The sequence below is a fragment of the Rhamphochromis longiceps genome, linkage group LG23 (genome assembly GCF_057381845.1).
Source record: "Rhamphochromis longiceps isolate RC_006_pf linkage group LG23, R_longiceps_female_GT1.1, whole genome shotgun sequence".
Taxonomy (NCBI): Eukaryota; Metazoa; Chordata; class Actinopteri; order Cichliformes; family Cichlidae; genus Rhamphochromis; species Rhamphochromis longiceps.
Genome location: NC_140578.1, coordinates 33,902,715 through 33,923,756, shown reverse-complemented (window position 1 = coordinate 33,923,756; position 21,042 = coordinate 33,902,715). Strand labels below are relative to the sequence as shown.

Below are 21,042 nucleotides of genomic sequence, written 5' to 3'. Positions count from 1 at the left end.
GTGTGTGTGTGTGTGTGTGTGTGTGTGTGTGTGTGTGGGCAGAAACTGGTTTTCTGCAGTGTTTTGTCTATTGTAGACCTGGTAGGGGGAGAATTTGGGTTGGGGGGTTGGAGGGTATAATGGACATACCACTGTTCTGAAATCAAGATGGACTTAGCTGTTGCTAACTTTGTGTCCCCCGCCCTCTTTATCCTCTCCAGTTCACACACCAGTAGACACAAACATGTATTGACCATTGTTGCCCTCCGCCACTAATGGTTTTCCTCGTGTTTCACTCTTTAAATCCTTTTTTGTCTTTCCGTTTTGTGTAATCTAGGATAATTGTGCCATTTTTTAAATGCTGTATTTGCCATTTAAAGTATTGGTCGCTGATAGTTCCTGTTTGCTGTGTAACCACGACCGTAATGACAGCTATCACTAAAGCATGATGATTCTCAGGAATGGTCAATATCAAATCAGTGGAGTCTAAGAATTCCTGCCTCTCGTGTGGGTGCAGAAGCAGTGCAGTCATAATGCAGCTCAGCAGTGACCCTTGCATGAGACCTTTCCTGCCACCTACATGCTCATGTCTTTTAAAGTGTAACAAAGTGTAGTGACACTAGCAGGGTTTAAATTATGGTGTATCCGTCAGACATTTGTATCGGTTTTCTTTCATATTAATGTCAATATTAATACTTTCTAAAATCTTGTCCAAGCAAATGATTCAGAACTTAAAGAGCTGTATTAAGAAGAGTTAACAGGAGAAGCATTGGTTGCTTTGTTACAGTCCAACTTTGGGAGAGACTCCAAGTAAAGCCAGACCTACTATTGATCAAACAAACAGCTCCTTGATGTTCTTGGTGTGCAGAATTTGGGGTGAAGAGGAATAAAGGGAGTGGTAGGTTTAAGGAAAAACACCAGGGGATCTTTCTTTCTGTCAGCCCTCCTCGTCTCTGTTTGTTCTTTTTGTTGCTCTCACGGTCTGCTTTCTTTTAGGCTTGTTTCTTCCTCCTTGAATGTTTAAAAAATTATCATAGAGTAGTCTAATGGCTACTGCAACATTAACCCTCTTAACTGCTTTCTCTGGAACTGATCGGGATTTACAAGCCCCCAAGTGGACAAGGGCTTTTTCTCCGAGCCCCAAAATTGGAATTTTGTCTTAGCTCAGTTCTTGACAACATGCTAATTAGAGGATGGAGCGTACCTCCTAAAGTACAAGAAGTGACGTGTTTTGCTATTTAAGCGCTCCGTGCTGCTCATCAGATTGGAGCGCTCTCTTAGTTGCTTGAGTGGGTCTCTCTTTAGACTGATAGCATCTTCCTTTGAAGTGATTAGCCAGAGGAGCTGGGTGGTGTGTGTTGAGGGCAGATTGGTTTGTGTGTGACCTGAAGTGTGTGATTGTTGGGGTGGGTACTGGGGGGTGTTGGGATGCTGTTTCAGGGGGAGGGGGCAGAATGTGTGGCGTCTGGAGATGAAATAACAGGAAAACAGAAGACAGAGAATTAAAGCGAAAGAGTGAAGGCTCACACTTCTAATAAGCTGAGCTGTGTTTTCGATGAAATTAGCCTTAGAGATGCTATTATCAAAATTGGACAGAAATTGCTTGACTTAAAATACACACCCATACATCAACTAGCAGGGTGCTCTGTTAGCTAATTACCGCAGTCATTTCGCTAAAGACTGCTTTCAGTGTTTAGATCTTTTAAGAAGTGTTGACTTTACTTTGAGCGATTATCAGTAACACTAAGCAGCCCGAAGTTGGAAAAATATCTCATCCAAAGAAGCACTAGAGTTATCTTGATGTTAAAAGAGCAGGTTGACATTTCACACATACTCACTGTCTTGTCACGAATTAGATAAAAAAGATGACTATCTTAGCTTAACGCAGAGGCCAGATGAAAGGTAAACAGCTAGCCAGGCTCTGCAAGTTACAACAGCTACAGATTCACAAGCTAACTAATTGCATGTTATAACTTGCTTGTTCATCAAAGCAAAACTTGATAACTTCAGTTCCTTGTGTCCTACTGGCATGTTTCATAGCATAAAGGCAAACAATCAGAAACGCCTGTGTGTCCCTTGAAGTGAGCATTCTCTCTGAGGTGATAAGTGGAGGCAAACCGCAGGTTTATCAGTTCATCTGTCAGATGTCTGTATTTATATTTAATATTAATATATTGTAGGGGTGGGGAAAATGTTGTAATACCGTATAGTATTGCAGTACTTTGCTTGGGGGTATTATATCAATATAGGAACACCAAATATCAATATTTTATCAAATACATTTAAAAAACTCTGGGAATACTACAAGCAAAGTGGCTCATCTCATGCACCACCATCCTGAGATAACGTTAGCCAAGCAAACTTACATTAAATCATCTATATTAAAAAAAAAACAAAAAAACAACAACAAACATTCGACACTGGACACACTCTAATTCAGAGCAAGCTAAGTGCCCGGTCATGCGATTGAAAATAGGACAACAGTCTTTGGACAGACTGCAATTACTCTCAGAGAGAGTCAAAGTTTTGCACATAACTTCTGTCTAATGTATAAATGCAGCAAAAATTTTCTGGCACAACTTCACCTGCTTCCAAGGTGCATGGAGAGGATCAATGAGTTTTTATGAACTACACCTCCTTTTTTTTATCAGTTAAATTACTCTCACATGAGTAATGTTTATTCAATTAATCTTATTATTTTAGCCAAAGAAGAAGTAACGTTTTAGACATCTCATCTTAAGTCTACAATTTAAGTCTAAATTTTAGAGATTTTACATTTTAGAGACATTTTTTTTTTTAAACCTGTGTGTATATAGCATCCACCTTTTGCATTTCATGCATGTGTTATTTTCAGACATATGGGGGTTATGTCACCCCCCCCTCCTCCTCATCAGTAATGATCTAGTCCGGTATTTACTTTTTTTCTGTTTCCTGTCTTGTATTTAAGCAATTTTTTACAATGTTTTACTATGACCCTGATGAAGGCCACAAGCTGAAAGGCGTTGGTCAATTATTAAAGTTGTTCATCTTCCCTCAAGTGTTGCTGGAGTTCCTGCTTAATGTATAAATGCAGACAGATTACCAACATGTTGTCATCACGCTTAGGTCTTTGTCACTCGACTCAAGTCGATTGTGGTGATGGACATGGGGGGGGGGGGAACATGGTTGAACAACAACCATGTTCTCAATGAACCCAAAAAACTCATTAATATCAAAGCTGAATGTTCTTGGAAGTAGTTTTTAGTTTGTTTTTAGTTTTAGCTATTTTAGGGGGATGTCTGTGTGTGCAGGTGACTATTACTGTGCATAATTATTAGGCAACTTAACAAAAAACAAATATATACCCATTTCAATTATTTATTTTTACCAGTGAAACCAATATAACATCTCCACATACACAAATATACATTTCTGACATTCAAAAACAAAACAAAAACAAATCAGCGACCAATATAGCCACCTTTCTTTGCAAGGACACTCAAAAGCCTGCCATCCATGGATTCTGTCAGTGTTTTGATCTGTTCACCATTAACATTGCGTGCAGCAGCAACCACAGCCTCCCAGACACTGTTCAGAGAGGTGTACTGTTTTCCCTCCTTGTAAATCTCACATTTGATGATGGACCACAGGTTCTCAATGGGGTTCAGATCAGGTGAACAAGGTGGCCATGTCATTAGTTCTTCTTCTTTTATACCCTTTCTTGCCAGCCACGCTGTGGAGTACTTGGACGCGTGTGATGGAGCATTGTCCTGCATGAAAATCATGTTTTTCTTGAAGGATGCAGACTTCTTCCTGTACCACTGCTTGAAGAAGGTGTCTTCCAGAAACTGGCAGTAGGACTGGGAGTTGAGCTTGACTCCATCCTCAACCCGAAAAGGTCCCACAAGCTCATCTTTGATGATACCAGCCCAAACCAGTACTCCACCTCCACTTTGCTCGGCGTCTGAGTTGGACTGGAGCTCTCTGCCCTTTACCAATCCAGCCACGGGCCCATCCATCTGGCCCATCAAGACTCACTCTCATTTCATCAGTCCATAAAACCTTAGAAAAACCAGTCTTGAGATATTTCTTGGCCCAGTCTTGACGTTTCAGCTTGTGTGTCTTGTTCAGTGGTGGTCGTCTTTCAGCCTTTCTTACCTTGGCCATGTCTCTGAGTATTGCACACCTTGTGCTTTTGGGCACTCCAGTGATGTTGCAGCTCTGAAATATGGCCAAACTGGTGGCAAGTGGCATCTTGGCAGCTGCACGCTTGACTTTTCTCAGTTCATGGGCAGTTATTTTGCACCTTGGTTTTTCCACACGCTTCTTGCGACCCTGTTGACTATTTTGAATAAAACGCTTGATTGTTCAATGATCACGCTTCAGAAGCTTTGCAATTTTGAGACTGCTGCATCCCTCTGCAAGATATCTCATTATTTTTGACTTTTCTGAGCCTGTCAAGTCCTTCTTTTGACCCATTTTGCCAAAGGAAAGGAAGTTGCCTAATAATTATGCACACCTGATATAGGGTGTTGATGTCATTAGACCACACCCCTTCTCATTACAGCGATGCACATCCCCTAATATGCTTAATTGGTAGTAGGCTTTCGAGCCTATACAGCTTGGAGTAAGACAACATGCATGAAGAGGATGATGTGGACAAAATACTCATTTGCCCAATAATTCTGCACTCCCTGTAGATGATGATCTCATTTTCATATTCCTACAGAACAGGTGGTTTGCTGACAGAAAATGTAATAGTTAAATGTGAATTTCTGTCTACGTAAACAGCTACAGATATGTCATTTTCAATGATTTATCCCTGTTAATTGCTGGATTATCAGAAACAGATTGCACATAATTGAGAACCTGACCCCATTTAATTGCAGACTGTCTGCAGACTGACTCCATCCTATGGCAACATTTGGCCAAGTTTATTGACAGCGTTGGTATGCTTGTCAATCTGAATTTGCAGCAAAAAATAAGTGAGGTAACTTTATCTTGTTATATAAGATAGATACTGACAAAGTTTAACTTTGAAGACATAATTTATGGTTAACAAAAGGTGATAAATCTTAATTTATATATTATTACAGTACTTAATATATTGCAAAATATTAAAAAATTGATTCTGTTTTTCACAGGTTTTGGAGTGCCTTAAACCTGTGCTCTTGCTAATGATTGGCATGAGGGGAATCATTTGGTCATAAAAACAAAATCTAGGTGTATAATAGAAGTCAGTAGCAAAATGATTCTCGGCTCCCCTGACCTATTATCTCATTACCTGATGAATTTATGATGATGTGATTGTCCAGTGTCCCTCTGTTTCTAAGCTAGATCCGTCTCTCACCCATACGGAGGATGGCAATAATGCTCAACAGCTGGACTTACAAACCAATAAGTGCCATCCATCATTTTGTATAGTTATATATGGTTTTACTCAGCTTCAGTTCAAGATGTAGTTCACAAGCATTATGTAGATCAACTCAGATAGTGCGTGATGCCATATGTAACATGACTGTCTTTCAAAGTGACAACACAGTCATTTCTTAGCAATCGTCCTGGCCTTTTAAGAGGAAACATGAAGAAGATTTGATCTTAGAATATATCTTTGCATGTTTTCTGGTTTTATAAATCTGTCCTCTGCATTTGCTATATGTGGAAAAAGAAAGGTATTGCCAGCTGAACTGTCTTGTTACTGTACCACAATAGGAGGTGCTGTTGCCATCGGTGTTATTTGTTATTTCTGGTGGCTCCTTGCAGTGACACAGGAGGCATCCCCCTGAAATATGTTCATCCCGGTCCAAAGCAGACTGACTGAACTTCAAGTTTTAGAAGATGTTACTCTGCTTTTACGCCCTGAGAAAGATTCTGCTTATTAGTGGACAAAAAGTAAGGGGAAAAATGAGTTTGCCTTAGTGTACTGCTCTGTGATGTCCAAAAAATGACTCATGATGACTTGGGACATCGCTTTAGTAATTATAAGTACACATTCATAGCTGTCTGGTTTGTAGTTACGTAATAGATTCATGTTCGCAAACCTTTGAGGATCTAAGAAAAGCAGCTATGGTTAACCACCATTTGCTCTTGATTTTAAAAAAAGCTTTTGAAAAGCTTTCAAAAGCCCCAAAGCTGGACAGATTTTTTTCAGCTATAAACAGCTGAAGGTAAAAAAAAAAAAAAAAGTCACAAAAAAATAAAATTAGTGTAGAGATTTTCATATGACAACAGTAAGATACTGACAGGAGTGTTGGGCTGTAGTCAGTATGTGTGTATGTGTGTGTGCCAGTTCCCACGCTGCAGGCAGTTCCGTTTGTAGCACTCTGGTGAGGCTGGCAACTGGGCTGCAGCTGCTGTCTGCCTCACTTTGCCTGCTTGGAGCTGTGCGGCCGACGAGATAAAACACCAGCAACTAACAAACAAGTGAAGTCCATTTATCCCGAACTCGTTTCCCTGGGATGTTCCAGGCAAAGCAGACTGGGTTCCAGCTTTAAATATCTGTGACATGATTCAGAACATCCGCTACAGTGTGTTGAGTCATTTATTTAAAAGCCAGATGAGACGGAAAATCAACGAAACTGTCTTCAGTTTAATTTATGTGAGGTAAAGTAGACTCAACTATCTCAAGGCAGTAAACCACACTACTAATAAATAAGTAAATAGTAAACAATCCCAAAGTAAGATAAACTATGTTGAGTAAACTGAGAGAGTCCTAAAATTAATTCTACACAACAGTTTGATATATGTTTGCGGCTGCTGTCGTTTATTCAAAGCCTTGTTAACGTAGTGTCAAGAAAAGAGTGTATATAAAAGATGGATACAGCCAGTGTGTTTACACAGCCCTGTGGATTCATGAATTCTAAGTTTGTAGTTTGGTAATCAGTCTTGACCATGCATGACCATATTTGTATGAGATGTTGTCATACACGTAGTTTAGTGTAATGTTGTATGGCATGCTAATTTTGGCAAGAAATATCCTAGAAAGCAAAGTTAACTTAGTGGAAAAACTGAGGAAGCAACTCACTAAAGTGATTTTTAGTACAACTGAATGCTGAAAGCGATGACATTTTAAAGTGGCCGTTTAACAACATTAAACATGAATAGATTTTGATAGGGTGAGTGATATGAATATTATCATATCAGATAGTTTTTAGAAATAGGGAAACAGTTTTTGTACCAGGCTGTAAGAAAATAAGTTAGGCGTTTGGATTGACTCCTTTTAGCTTCTTTTTCATTGCTACTTGGCATCAGCTAAGCAAACTTTTGCAAAAATAACTTCTTGGCTGTAAATAATTGGATCTATATTGCAGTATATGTAAAATGTTGTTTAGATTAGGGCTGATGAGGAATATTTCTTGCTTACATGATCTGTGTATACAGAATAAAGCTTATTAAATAGTATTATAGTATCAAGTCTGTATGCTAAGCAAAGCTAATCATAGCTAACTATCTAAGCTAGTTCTAGCTTCATATTTAGAGTGCAAACTTAAAAGTGATATCAATATTTTAATTTTAATTCTATTCCTTTAAAAGTAAAACACCAAAAGAAGGGAGATTGTTATGAATCATCATCATATGCAATCACATAAATCATTGGGCCACTCAAAATGCAACAAATGACACTTCATAGGCTGCCATTGAGAGACAAAAATGATGAAGAAAACAAAACTTGACACAGGTTTCAGTCTTCTTTCTCTTCTGTTTTGTCCTGTTTGTTGTACCTGGTCTCATTCCCTCTTCTTTTTACCTTCTCTGTCTCCTCAGTCCCGATTTGTCATAGCGAACAGCCGCCTCTCTCTGAGCCTGGTTCTGCAGGTGGTTGCTTAATGTTAAAGGGGAGTTCTTCCTTCCCACCATCGTGATCACCTGATATGTTGGGCGTATCTCTTGAATATTGTAGGCTTGTTTCCTTACAGTGCAGTAAAAATCACTTTGTGACAGCGGTTGTAGAAAACTGGTCCCATGATAATAAAACATAATTGACTTTAATGTGATTTATACACAGGTCTAAAAGGCAAGTTCATGTAAGTGCTTATCACCTTTCTAAATAAACTTCCGGTATTTTTCTTTAGAGGTGTTTTCAGACTCTCTCACCCCCTGCTGTGAAGCAGACAGGCCTAGCAGATGGATGATGTTACCACCTAAACCTTAAAACAGTCAGCATGGCCCCCAAAAGAAACATTTGTTGGTCCCAGAGACAATTAAACGTCTGTGCCTGCGTCTGCTTGCAGCAAAGAGTGTGAGGAAACGCTTTAAAAAGGTGTGACACAACGCCTGTAGGGAGTCTGAGTGTTGTATATGTGTGTGTGTGTGTGTGTGTGTGTGTGTGTGTGTGTGTGTGTGTGTGTGTGTGTGTGTGTGTGTGTGGGGAGCGGGGGACCTCTCACATGCATACTGAGCTACAGAGTCTAAACGTCTTTGATGTGTGTTGGCTGCAATTTGTTGTTCTCCAGCTGTGAGACTTCTTTACACACTTGGGGAGACAGACAAACACATGAGTACAAAGACAGAGACGGGATGGGGACCAGCACAGAGGACCTTACAGGACTGAGGCTACGTCCACACTAGCCTGGATAGATTTGAAAACGGTGTTTTCACAGAGTTGTGCATCCACATTGAAACGCCCGAAAACGCTTACATTCCAGTACTGCGCATGCGTGAAACGCAAGGAGATTCAACCTGCCTCATTTCTGTCTGCCGTTTATTTACTTTCCGGTTCTTTGAAACATCGCGGCAAAATGTTGAGGAAAAGTTTTTTAAATGGACTAACAATGACGTGGAGTTGCTGCTGTGAGTAACACAAAAGTACAAAGTTGCAAAAGCGAGTGAGAGTTAAAGAATTTGAAGAAAAGCTATCTGAAGCATGTACAAACTGATATTAATCTTTAATATCGCTGTCAAAATTGAGAGTAAACAAAACAACTGCTGTACAATGCCCTCCGCTATCTTAGTTTAATTGGTCACATGACTGCATCATATGACTAATATGCATCATCGTTTTCTAAAGTCTCCGTTTTCGCTGTCCACACTGCATTTGAAGCACCGTCTTCAAATGTATGCGTTTTCGAGAGCGTTTTCAAAACGCTGTGTTTTCCTCCGTCTCAGTGTGGACGGGAGGCCAAAACTGGGAGAAAACGATGCGTTTTCAAACGAAAACGCATTAGTTCAGCATTTTATGAATGGATTTATTTGTTGTGAAAATGAGATCATCATCTATACCCCCCCCCCCATGTCCATCACCACACTCTATCTCTACAGGCTGGAACAGGCTGGTGTTTGCTCGAACACTTGGGAAAGATTAAATATTCTCAGCTACTTTCAGTTGCTCCCCAAAGTCGTGTTTTAACTTCTTTTATCTGTGTTTTTAGCAACACTTATAGTTCAGGAGTAAATCACATCGACTTGAGGGGTTATTAGGTTTCATACGGTTGTAGTTTACAACAATATTGCAGTGGATAGTACCTATCAAAGTAACATCCACATGGATGTCAGGCCCAAGCTTTCCTAGCACTCACCTTATCGTAAAGACATGATCAGCGTTATTCACCTTACCTGTCACTGTTTTTAATGTTGTGGCTGATTGGTGTATGTTACATGTAGACAGAGAAAAAACAAACAAACTTCCTTTTGCTTTTCTCAACTTAACCTTACATTTTGGTTGATCTGATATCCTCGTGTTGGTGTTGTTCCCAGATCATCATACTAAATGTTGTTCCAGGATCAACATTGCAAGTGACCAATCAGAATGTTGTGACGTCATACTTTTGCAACTTCGGGAAAAACCGGCGTAAAACAAAAAACTGTACTAAAGCTGCGTGAAACCGCCTCTGTCCGCCGATCAACGGACCCTGACCCTAACCGTAACCCTTTAATAAACGGTAAGCAGAATTGATATTGTCCTTGCAACATTGGAATTTCATAAATGCACGAATGGCTTGGCGCGCAAAAGAATAACGTCACAACAATGCGATTGGTCACTTGCAATGTTGAACCTGGAACAACATTTTCATGATGGTCTGGGAACAACACCAACACGAGGATATCAGATCATCCTTACAATTTTAGTGCTCCTTTTGCTTCTCGCTGTGTCCTTCATTTCTCCTCCTCCTGCTCCCAAGAAAGCAGCAACAAAAACAGGAGAGACATCTAGTTGGAGTATCAGAATCCCCCCCCCCCCTTCCCCCCCAAAAAAAGGTACACATCACGTCATGTTGCTCCAGCGTCTTCTCCTCCTTCCCTGAAAACACAAGCCCCCCTCCTCACTAACTGCGCAGAGCCCAGAGGCTCCGAAATCCCTCCCGCCCACAAACAGCAAGAGCATTTAAAGATGTTGATGTAAACAAGGTGGGGGACACACACATGCATTCACATGAGATTAATATAGGTGGAGGAACATCTGTAGGTGTGTGTGTGTGTGTGTGTGTGTGTGTGTGTGTGTGTGTGTGTGTGTGTGTGTGTGTGTGTGCCCTCCATGGCCCCTGGCTAACACATTGTAGCTGGTCTCTGGTTTGCATGTTGTAAAGTCATCCTGAAAGATGTTGAGACACACAGGAAGACAGCTGTGGAGATCAACATCTGGGCTGGGGGCTGAGAGTATGAGGTGTGTGTATATCTGTTGCTTTCTTTTTATGTGTGAGTCTACGGATAATTGGATTTTGTTCCAAAGGAAAACAACATGGGATCACTCACAGTGTCTCCTTCATTCACTAAATCTGTGTTTGTTCAACTGTGGTTGAGCAGTGGGCTTGGCCTCCCCCATACGTGTAGGAGATAAGTTCTTCAAGTCACAGTCTCCCGTGTAAATGGAATTCCCTCATTCGTCAGTCCATGCAGACTTCATTCAATTCAGCTTAGTTTGTGTAAAGTGAGATGAGATGAGATGAGATTAAGTAGTCGTTTTGGTGACCGCAAGGCGTGGGGGGTGTGAAAGGTGAGAAGTCTAAACATGGGACCCAGCAGATGAGAGAAGAAGGGCAGGCTACACAGGGAGGAGGAGAGGGTAGGTGCAGGAGAGGTGTGAAGTTTAAACATGAGGAGTAAGTGTAAAAATAATGAATAATCGGAGGGAGGTTAAGCTGAGCAGGACACACTGGAGGTGATTTTATAGATGTGTAAAAACTGGATTCAACACTATGTTAATCAGAAAAACATAAATATGTAGTGTAGTTTGCTTCCAGTGAGCCAGACTTTCTCATTTTATTTTTAATTTTTGGGTTAAGTAACTTAACCTGCAAATAGTTCAAGCATAAAAAAGGGAAAGGGGAAAACAAGGCTCAAGCGATGAACTGATTTAAACTGTACTTTAGATACTTTCTTATCAGTAGCCTTTCACAAAAACTTTTGTTTCCATTTATTTAGTTCAATCGATGAAAGATTGCAAATATAGAACAGTCTCACAGGCATACAATACAATAGAATACAACAGTGAAGTTTATAACCATCTGTAAACACGTTGGAGGTTTTGTCATGGTTAGGAGCTGCATGTCAGCCAATGGCGTTGGGGACCTTGTCATATCTGTTTAGATGTTCCAGATTTGATCCACCTGGAAAGTGTTTGATTGACGCCACACAAGCCCCTTTTCCATTAGTAGCTACTCAGATCGGTTTGACATGGATCGACTGGTTTTCCATTACAATTTAGTACCTCTTGATGGACGTGGTTGTCGTCATAGCAACGCGTCTGAGTGTCCCACAATGTAATCAATATGCAACACAAAACCAACAATAAAAGTGGACTTCGAGGCAAGATTATACCTGCTGCTCGGGGTAACACGGCGTTGTTCAGCCTTGTTGCTAGGTTTCAAAAATGTGGTTTTGATTTTCCTGAACGACACGCTCTCATGACTCATGGAATGACACCACAGACTAGCCAATCGGTGGCATGCAGTGTGATGATGTCACATTTTAGTACCTGCTCAGATCACTTGGAACCCTGGCTGAGCAGGTTAGGGTTATTTTTTCTTGCTGCCCATGTTGTAATCCGCTTTTGCCTCCACAGGTCAATACGTTCCAGGCTGTTATTGGTTATGATGAGACAGACTCATATGTCCTCTTCCTCTACCCTGAAGGCGGTCTGAACTTCTTTGGCACACTGCCTAAGGTAAGCAAACAAGAGTTAAGTCATCACTGTTACAGCTGTAGGGCAAAATGTACACGAGCAAAATGAACCATTGTATTTATATCACTATTTTTATCACTTCACATAGCCACTGCTGCTTTAGGTGCATAAAGGGGTCAACATAACACCTGACCAGGGTTATGTTAGTATCTGTGTGCACGTTTTGGTTGCTCAGATTTTACATATTATTTTGTTCCTTAATGACTATTGAATTATTCTATATAGTTCCTAATTTTTGTTATTGTTAGTATTTGTTGCTAAATATTTGACAAATTATTTTATTTTATTTTATTTTATTTTATTTGAGAACATGGTTATTATGTTGTTCTGTTTTTTGTTTGTTTTTGTTTTTTTTTTATTTTTCTAGGAGTCGTATAATGTTGAGATAGAGCTTCCAGCAAGAGTTGGCTTCAGCAGAGGAGAAATTCCAAATATATTAACTTCCCGAAATGAAGGCCCTTACTACAGTGTCACCAGTAATGAGCAGAGTGTTAAAAACCTCTACCAGTAAGTAAAAAAGGTTAAACCATAAATTTCTTTGCAGCCAACAGTTTAACCTTAGAATTAGATGTACGCAAATAATGACTTGTTCTATGATCAGAATCGAAACAAGTAACAAGATGCATACACACACAGTAATCGCTAAAACAAATACTGGTAAATAAATGTGTATGTAGTAAGAGCTTGCTAATGACAGTGCATGTATAGCACAATAAGGGGCAGATAGCTAATAATTACAGGTTGTAAATGTCAAGCTAAAATTAGTGACTCAAAAAAAGATGTTCACATTCATTGTTATGTGCCTTGCCTTATGTCCTTTGTTGAACCTTTTCTTCAAATGCTGTTGCAGGAGAAGCTTAGGACATTTATAACAACAGAAAATGTTTTTTTGTGGTGCACATAATTATTTACATCCTTCTGTGAATGTCTGATTTCTTCTGCTCTAGGTTTGGTAACAGTGGAATTCCAGGCCTTTGGCTTTTCCACACTGGAAACCGTTATTCCTTTGACAACATTGTACCTGCATCCATTAAAGGTCCTGTTTCTACTCCACCAACTGTAGGATATGACTCCCATATGGTAATTTTGTTATTTGCTTGATTTAGCTTTTGGAAGATAACAATATATCTTCTTGAAATATACTGTAGTGCATCAAAAATCTACATTTTCTGCCTTATTTGCTTGCTTATTATGCACCAGTCTACTGCTTTGTACAGTGTTGTCGGCCACAATTTTTTCTCCCCAAATGACCTCTAACAAGAAAGCCTAATTTCTGCTATTGAGTACATCAGAAATTTCAACTTTCATAAATCATTCCAGATTATGCTAAATTGCAAAAGGCTTAGCCATGTCTTTAGTAAAACCTCTGTAACTTTGTGAAAAACAGAAAAGTTTGCTTTTCAATTTCTACTATAGAAATGTAATTTTTTTATGACTACAGTTAAAAACAAAACAATTAAAAAACAATTAAAAAAAAACAAATAACACAAAACTGGAAGTCAGAGCAATGAGCTACCAGAACTTTTACTTTAATTTTATTTCTTACAATTTAAGTCCAAAGAGCCGTGCTGACAGATTTCTGTTATTGGCACATGTAGAAAAACAGTTAAATATGTAACTTCTTTACAGAATGGGGAGTTTCAGTCATCCGGACCGCTTAAGATCAAAGTGGGTTGCACGTAGCCCGCCATGTAAAATGAGTTTGACACACCTGCTGTAGAGCATCTCTGCCATCATGGGCTTCCCAACACACACAGTCAGACACAACGTTCTTGCTATGCTGCTTTCTTTATTCATTCAGTGTTATCTCTAACGCTTTTTTAACAGTGACATGTCCACTCAATTTTATCAGCTCTAGTAGCTCTTCTGGCTGCTAGTCCAAGTGATTGCTATACACACCTTGGTCCCAGCGAGCTACTGCATAAATAGAAGAGACATAATGAGACAATTGCTGACAGCTGTGCCAGCCAGCCCAAAGAGCCCTCTGCTCCAGCTCTCCCGGCGCTGAGCCAAAACCACACCCCGCCACCAAATACCCCAATCGCCCAACCTGGGATGCGGAGCCATCCGGCCTAAACTTCCTTTGCCCACAGAAGAGGAAATCAGCCACAACCATCTATACCTCAAAAGCCTTTGGATCATCGTGAATTTGAAAGGCTGTCAAGCTAGATATCGTTGGATGATCTGGGTGTTGGCATCCTTCGTGCAATGGAGCCAGCAAAACATTGCCCGAACATAGGGTGAATCAGCATATCAGGAGATAACAGTGGAGGGCTTCAACTGCCTACAGAATTGCCAGACATTCTTTATCTGCTGTGCTGTATTTAGTCTTGCGCTCTGACAGCTTACAACCGATGTATACCTCAGTCGAATCCCCTCACCTACAAACACAAAACGGCCACCTGCCCTCAGGGAGAAGTTAGGACTATGGAGCATGGTTATCCCCAGAGAGTTTATTTTACCCAGTCAAATGGAATTTAAAGCTTCCTTGGCACTGCTCTGTCAATGGACCAGGTCTGACTCACACTTTCGGGTGAGGTTGGTCAGGGGACTAGTTAGCTCTGCAAAGTTCATGATGAACCCATTCAGCTCCAAGAACCACCTAACAGCATCTGCTCTCTGGGCTTGTGTGAGATGGTCGTCACGAAGGAATGGCGGGAATGGGCCCCAACCCATCTTTGTCTTTCATCAAGCTCACCAGAGAAACAGGATCTGCCTGCCTCTGCACTTTCAGGCAGTATATTTTTGTGGCTCTACCCCTGGCAGAATGTGCTAACTCATAATTGACATCACCCACCCATCATGTGTGACCACAAAAGACCCTTACTACTTGACAAGTACTTTTCAGCTGGAGGATGGGAGAAACACAAGTAGTTTACCTCCTGGTGTAAACTACTTGAGTCTAGCCTCTCTGTTGTCATCCTCTGACATCCTCTCTTCTTTTATTTTTGCTTGGACTTTTCTCACAGTTTTCTGTAAGTAGGTCCAACACCACACGTGGTTTTCTGCCAAACAGCATTTCAAAGGAAAAGAAAAAATCAGTGGAGGCCTGGGGCACCTCCTACAGTGGAAACAACAGTGGGTCTAACCACCAGTCCCAAGTTCATTCATCCTTGTGAATGAACTTCTCCTCAAACATCATGGAATTTAATGCTTTATTCACACACTCCACCAGCCCATGTGTGAGATTTGAAAAAATTGCCCTGGTCAGTAAATATTTCTTTTGGGATTCAGAATATGACCAGAAACAGCTCATGGACCACACTCTCAGCAGAAATTGAAATGCTTCACAAAGCCACCTCTTCATGATATTGTGTTGCATAATTCACCAAGACTAAAAACAAAAGGATATCCTTGTGCACTCCAGTGAAATGACCTGACTGGCATTCCAAGTAGGACTCATCCAGAAGAATTGGGTCACGATTTTATTATGGTTTTATCATATTATATCAGCACCACCAGCAACAGGATGTACATTTCCCACTACAACATCCCTAGTTACAGCCAGCTGGGTGTGGCCAATAGCTGATCTCCCACTCCCAGTCTGGAGTTGTGGAATTGGCAGCACTGGTCTTTATGGGAGTAGCCCAAGCAGTCCAGCACAGTCTTCCAGACATCTTTAAAGTTCCCCTGAAAAACCGCTGGTAGGCTGAGCGCTGCTGCCTGCCCTTCCCCAGACAATAGGGGAAGCAGCCACACAGCCTTTTCCTCCACCAGCTGCTTACCAGCCTCCAACACTGTATCCTCAAATATATCCAAGACCAGCTGCGGTCATACGTCTCCACTGTCTTGTGTGGCATGATCAAAGAACCATGGTAAGTAGAGGCAGTTGAGTTGCGGCCCCAGACCAGACCACAAGGTTTTCCAGCACCGGGTTGTGCCGCTCGGCCTGGGCCTGCAGTTCTTCCATCTGCCCTCAGTTAACCACCGCCTGCTCCTATTGCACAGGGGAAGTTTTGCCACCATCTGATCCAGGGCTTAGACTTGTTTAACAGTACAATCTGTTGGTGTGACCCTTCTTTGGGTGTTGGGTGGAGTTGGCACCAGTGTAGGACATTTCTACCATCTTGGGCTTCCCAACAGATAAGACAGTCAGACACAACCCTCTTGTTATGATTGTTTTCACTGTTCTTTATCTTACACGCTGTTTCTGATGTTCTTTTTAGATAATCCCCAGTCCAATCAGTTTTATTAGCTGCCACCACAACCTCAGACACCCATGCTGCTCTTTACTCCTCTGACTTTTCCATTGTTTTTCCTTCCAGGGCACCACCACCCCAGACTATGATGAGTTTGAAGAATATGTGGAGAATACGTTTGACCCTAATACCCAAGAAAGAGAAGATGATTATCCTTTAACAGGGAGGAACCCTGAATTCCAGCCTGCACCTGCTGATGGTGACCGATCAAGATTCCTTCTACCGCAAAACCATTATGGGAGCGACAATATACCATTGACCTTTGAACCTGTGTATGGTTTCGAGCCACCAGAGAGGCAGTACGCTTCCCCTAATCCTCCACAGACAGTCGCAGAGGGAGGTGCTCAGCAGCCCCAGGAACAGCAACCACAGGTAACAGTGGTTCAAATGTGCAAAGAACTGTAGTATAACCCACTAACCATTTATCATGCACAACTTGGTATTATGCACACCTTTTGCCATCACAACTGCCTTAGTTAGATATGAAAAAAGGGAATTGAAACAGCAGGGTTGTCAGGTGTTAAAAGGATTTTAAATTCAAAGGACAATTTAAGAAAATATCATGGTCATAGTGGAATGGTGTTGTCAACAAAATAATGAGAACATAGCGCAGATCATAACTTTCTGGATTATGATATTTGTAGAGAATTACAGCTACAGGCTTGGATTTTATTGCTTTCAATGCCAGAACATATTTCTCCTGTGTCTTCCTCTGCAGCTGCCTCTGAAAGTGGTGAATGTGCACACCCCACATAGAAATGCTCCGCCTCTTTCCCCTGGAGCACATGTGGTCAGTGTGGATGAAGAACAGGTTAATTTTGACACAGGAGGTAAGAAAAAAACAATGAGTATTTTTCTTTTTTTAAAACTTATCAGCAAACTTTATCCTAAAGAAGTGCACAGAGCAGTCAAATCAATATGTGGTACCTCACTGAATCGTCTAGATACACTTTCCAACAGTTTTCCAAGTTACTTCATAGTGTGCTCGTTTCACGCTTAGGCCAAAATAGGCCATTTAAAGGACGTCAGAAACAAAAGGACAGCTGGTCAAAAGTTCAGTCTTTTTCACAGTCAAGTTGTCATAGTGATAACTGGGCAAGTATACACTTTGTTTTGTTTTTCATGCAATTTTATTTATTTATTTGTCTTTGGATTCCTGTGACAATGAAGTGAGTCACATGAGACTATGTTTTGAGGAGCCATTCTAAAGAAAGCCACAGCCAAAAATGTGCCTATTTCACACAGCCACGTTTTGAACAGGCACAGTCAAACCCATACACATATACAGAGAGTGAATTCTCATAGCTGTCCTCTTTTCATATCAGTAACTTTGTCACTGCCTGCATGTGATGCATTTGGGGACATCTGTACATTGTAGCTATAACAAAATAACCTTGGTTGCACTTTCTCTACTCTTTGAAATTAGTTTCATGGAAAACGCTACCTCGCTGTCTTGGCCAGCTGCCGAGCGGTACCTAATACAATACTGCCGTTGTGCTGTGTAGCTACCAGGTGTGTGTGCTCACGCTCCCTCCCCTTCAAACTATTCCCACAGGATTTTGCCATAAATAAGAATGTGTTCTCAGTGAACCTCTTATATAAGGTCAAGCAAACTGTCTGTGTAAGTGAGTTCATCTTATTAGGTCAGTTTGGGAAAAAGAAACAGTTTTTTCTGAGAAGCCTTCGAGATCTGTCGCCAAGTGTTTAATGTTCTATCTGACATTTTTATGCATGTTTTTAGGAAAACAAGATATGTCTTTAAGCTCACTATTTTGTTGTAGAGCTATAGTAAAAGTGGAAACAGGCAGGATGGGATATGGAGCATCTTGCTGCTAAGGCCATTTTAGACCATATCTTGTAGACTTAAAGAATATCAGACTTCATGTACTAGTATACGTACATAGAGTATTTGGCTATATTTATCAAATCAAATCAAATCAAATTTATTCATAAGCACATTTAAAAACAACACAGGTTGAACCAAAGTGCTGTAGATAATGGAAATAGTAAACATTCATAGTAAAAAAACAATGAAAGACTAGTCACAATTAAAAGCTAAAGAATACAAGTGTGTTTTCAAGCGGGTTTTAAAAAAGGTCAAATGTCAAGTGCTATATTTATGTGTTTTGAAGTTTTTAGAAAGCACATTTATATTTTTCGGCATTTTTATGGATTTGATGTTTATGAAACTTGGAGTACAATTGTTACGTCTTTGTCTCCCTAGAAAATTCCAACGTCCCAAAAAGAGAGAAAGAAAATGAGAAAGTCAAAGAGAACAATGCACTCGCTCAGGAGTTATGCAAGCTCCATGTGATGTTTTTTGTTAAGAGAAGTTACTTAAGCATGTGAGGTTGTGGTCAGACTTGAGCAGTTCTAATAAGAATAGGCATTTAAGGTTTCAATCTAAATATCTTAAGTCAGCAGTTTTCTTGCTGACTCAGTTATTTATTTATTTATTTTTTGTCGATTCAAAGAAAAAAATTGTGCAGCATTCAAGTCAGAGACACTTTCAACAAATAAACAGTCTTTTAGTTTAGAGTCTATTTAGAGCCGTAGTCAGAACATGTATATGCTGTGAAGACATTGGGTCTCATCTTGGCCACATCCAAGGACTGTTTATTACTTGGTATTGAGGTTTAGGTTAATATTTGGCTTAGTTTAGGGTTGTGGTTAGCCAGTGAGTGGTGAGGGTTACAAGACTACACAATGTATTATGTCAATGAAGGTTCTCATTAAAGAGGAAAGATGTGCATGTGTGGATGTTTGAAGCAGGACTGCAGCAGCTGGTTTTCTTTTCATATAGCATCTTGGAGTGTATGCATATATGTCTGCATGTGTGTGTGCAAATTTCATGTTGTTCCACTCACCCCCAACCAGCTGCAGAGTCTCTTCCTGTTAAAAGAGTTTTTCCTTCCCACTGTCAGTAAGTTCTTGGTCATAGAGGGTCATCTGATTTCTTTGTGTTATTGTAGGGTCTTTACTTTGCAGTATAACGCGCCTTGAGCTGACTGTTGGTGTGATCTGGTGCTATACAAATACATTTGAATTGAAGTTTTTGTACAATGTGTAGATTGGAGACAAAATATAAATTGTTCAAGTGAATCATCTTACCATCACTCATTTTCAGGTAAAAGTCATAAAAATAATATAGAATGTTGATCATTATAAAAGATTTTTCATAAATTTTGCAGAAGACATTCACAGATGATACAGAGGGAGATGTTGCAACAGTTTGAAAAGATAAGACTTAGTCGGAAAAACTCTTCTCCCCCTAAACCATCAGCAATATGAAGGTTTTGTCTGAGTAGCAACACTTACTGTTCAGGAGAATACTGCAAGTAGCTGCGTCATAACAGAGAGCTTAAATGAATATGGCTGAGTGATGATGTCACCAGTGGAGCGCAAACTAACCAATGTAGTGGGTATAACTGAAGCATTAGAGTGGAAACATTAGGCTAATGAGTTTAAATGTCGTATCATGTATCCTCTAATCTTACTTTTTTTCTCTCATAGTGATTCAATATACTACAGAGAATAAGGAAACATGTGCCAGGTATGTAAAGAGTAGACATGCAATTTAATTTGCTTACCTACACAGCCAATCAGACATTGTTGGTAAGACATTGAAAAGACATCAAAGACAACTTTGTTAGGTGTCTTAACAACACTGAGATTTGTTCAAAACAGTGTAAAGAGTAAAAGTTGCTTTCTCAGAATCTGAAGATCTTTCTTAAAAAAGAAAAGCTCTTTCCTGCAGAAATAATATTTTAAGTTAGTGTCTGCTTGATCTGACACTTGTCCATTCTCATGCCTTGTCTGATGCCATGAATACATATCAAAAAAGCACCGATCGTACTTAAAACTACAACTTTCTCCTTCTCATTTAGATTCCTGCAGCAGTGCTCCCAGAATGCATTTTGCACTGACTATGCCACAGGCTTCTGCTGTCACTGCCAACCAGGCTTCTATGGAAATGGACGCCAGTGTCTGCCTGATGGTTAGATCTTGGCCATTTTTTCTAAGTGCTGTGCCCATTGGTTGTCTTTACATATTAAAGCTGCTTTGTTGTGTGCGTTCTGTGCTGCTCATCCAGGTGCCCCCCAGCGTGTTAGCGGTAAGGTGAGCGGTACTGTGTATGTGGGATCGACTCCAGTATCGCTGAACAACATTGATCTCCATGCCTACATCGTGGTGGGAGACGGGAGGGCGTATACTGCCATCAGCGAGGTACAACCTGAAAAACAGCCCCATTAATCGTGTACAAGCTTCTTCTATATTGTAATTAAGATTAAGGCAGCCAGTACTTTTTCCATAACAAATTTAAGGAACCAATCTGGTAAGCTTTCAGAGTGGGGCTAACTTATCAGATCAGGAGATCAGGAGCAAGGTTTAACTTACAGTCATGAAAAAGAAAGTTTTCAGAGGACTGCACGTAGTCATGAGACAAACTAAGCATACCCGTACTGCTTCCACAGGAATTAAGAGGGTAACCCTAATACTTGGCTAATCGAATGTTTTTGATTAATTGACATCAGCAGGTTTGAGCACCTCTATAAAAGTTTTGTCAGTTTGCTGGTCTGGAGCATTGAGGTGTGTTAACATAATGGAAATCCCAGTGAATTCATTCCAATGTCAGACCAAGAACTACATGGGCATGCTGAGGCCTGTAGAGTCTGAGTCCATCAATGTTTAATGTCATGATACCATCGTTATTTAATAAAAAAGTGCATGTATGGTTTGCTTTGAAGTGTTATCAGGAGGAAGCCT

At 40.4% G+C, this 21,042-nt stretch overlaps 1 protein-coding gene across 1 annotated transcript in view; it reads left to right on the top strand.

Annotated features, from left to right (window-relative positions):
* Positions 1-21,042, top strand: part of nid2a (nidogen 2a (osteonidogen)) — a 62,964-nt gene that overhangs the window by 4,519 nt on the left and 37,403 nt on the right. The window contains exons 4-11 of the mRNA XM_085398296.1: positions 11,957-12,058; positions 12,444-12,583; positions 13,024-13,156; positions 16,342-16,647; positions 16,994-17,105; positions 19,789-19,828; positions 20,163-20,272; positions 20,369-20,502. Of these exons, the coding sequence (XP_085254422.1) occupies positions 11,957-12,058; positions 12,444-12,583; positions 13,024-13,156; positions 16,342-16,647; positions 16,994-17,105; positions 19,789-19,828; positions 20,163-20,272; positions 20,369-20,502 (1,077 nt within the window). The remainder of the gene's footprint in view (positions 1-11,956; positions 12,059-12,443; positions 12,584-13,023; positions 13,157-16,341; positions 16,648-16,993; positions 17,106-19,788; positions 19,829-20,162; positions 20,273-20,368; positions 20,503-21,042) is intronic.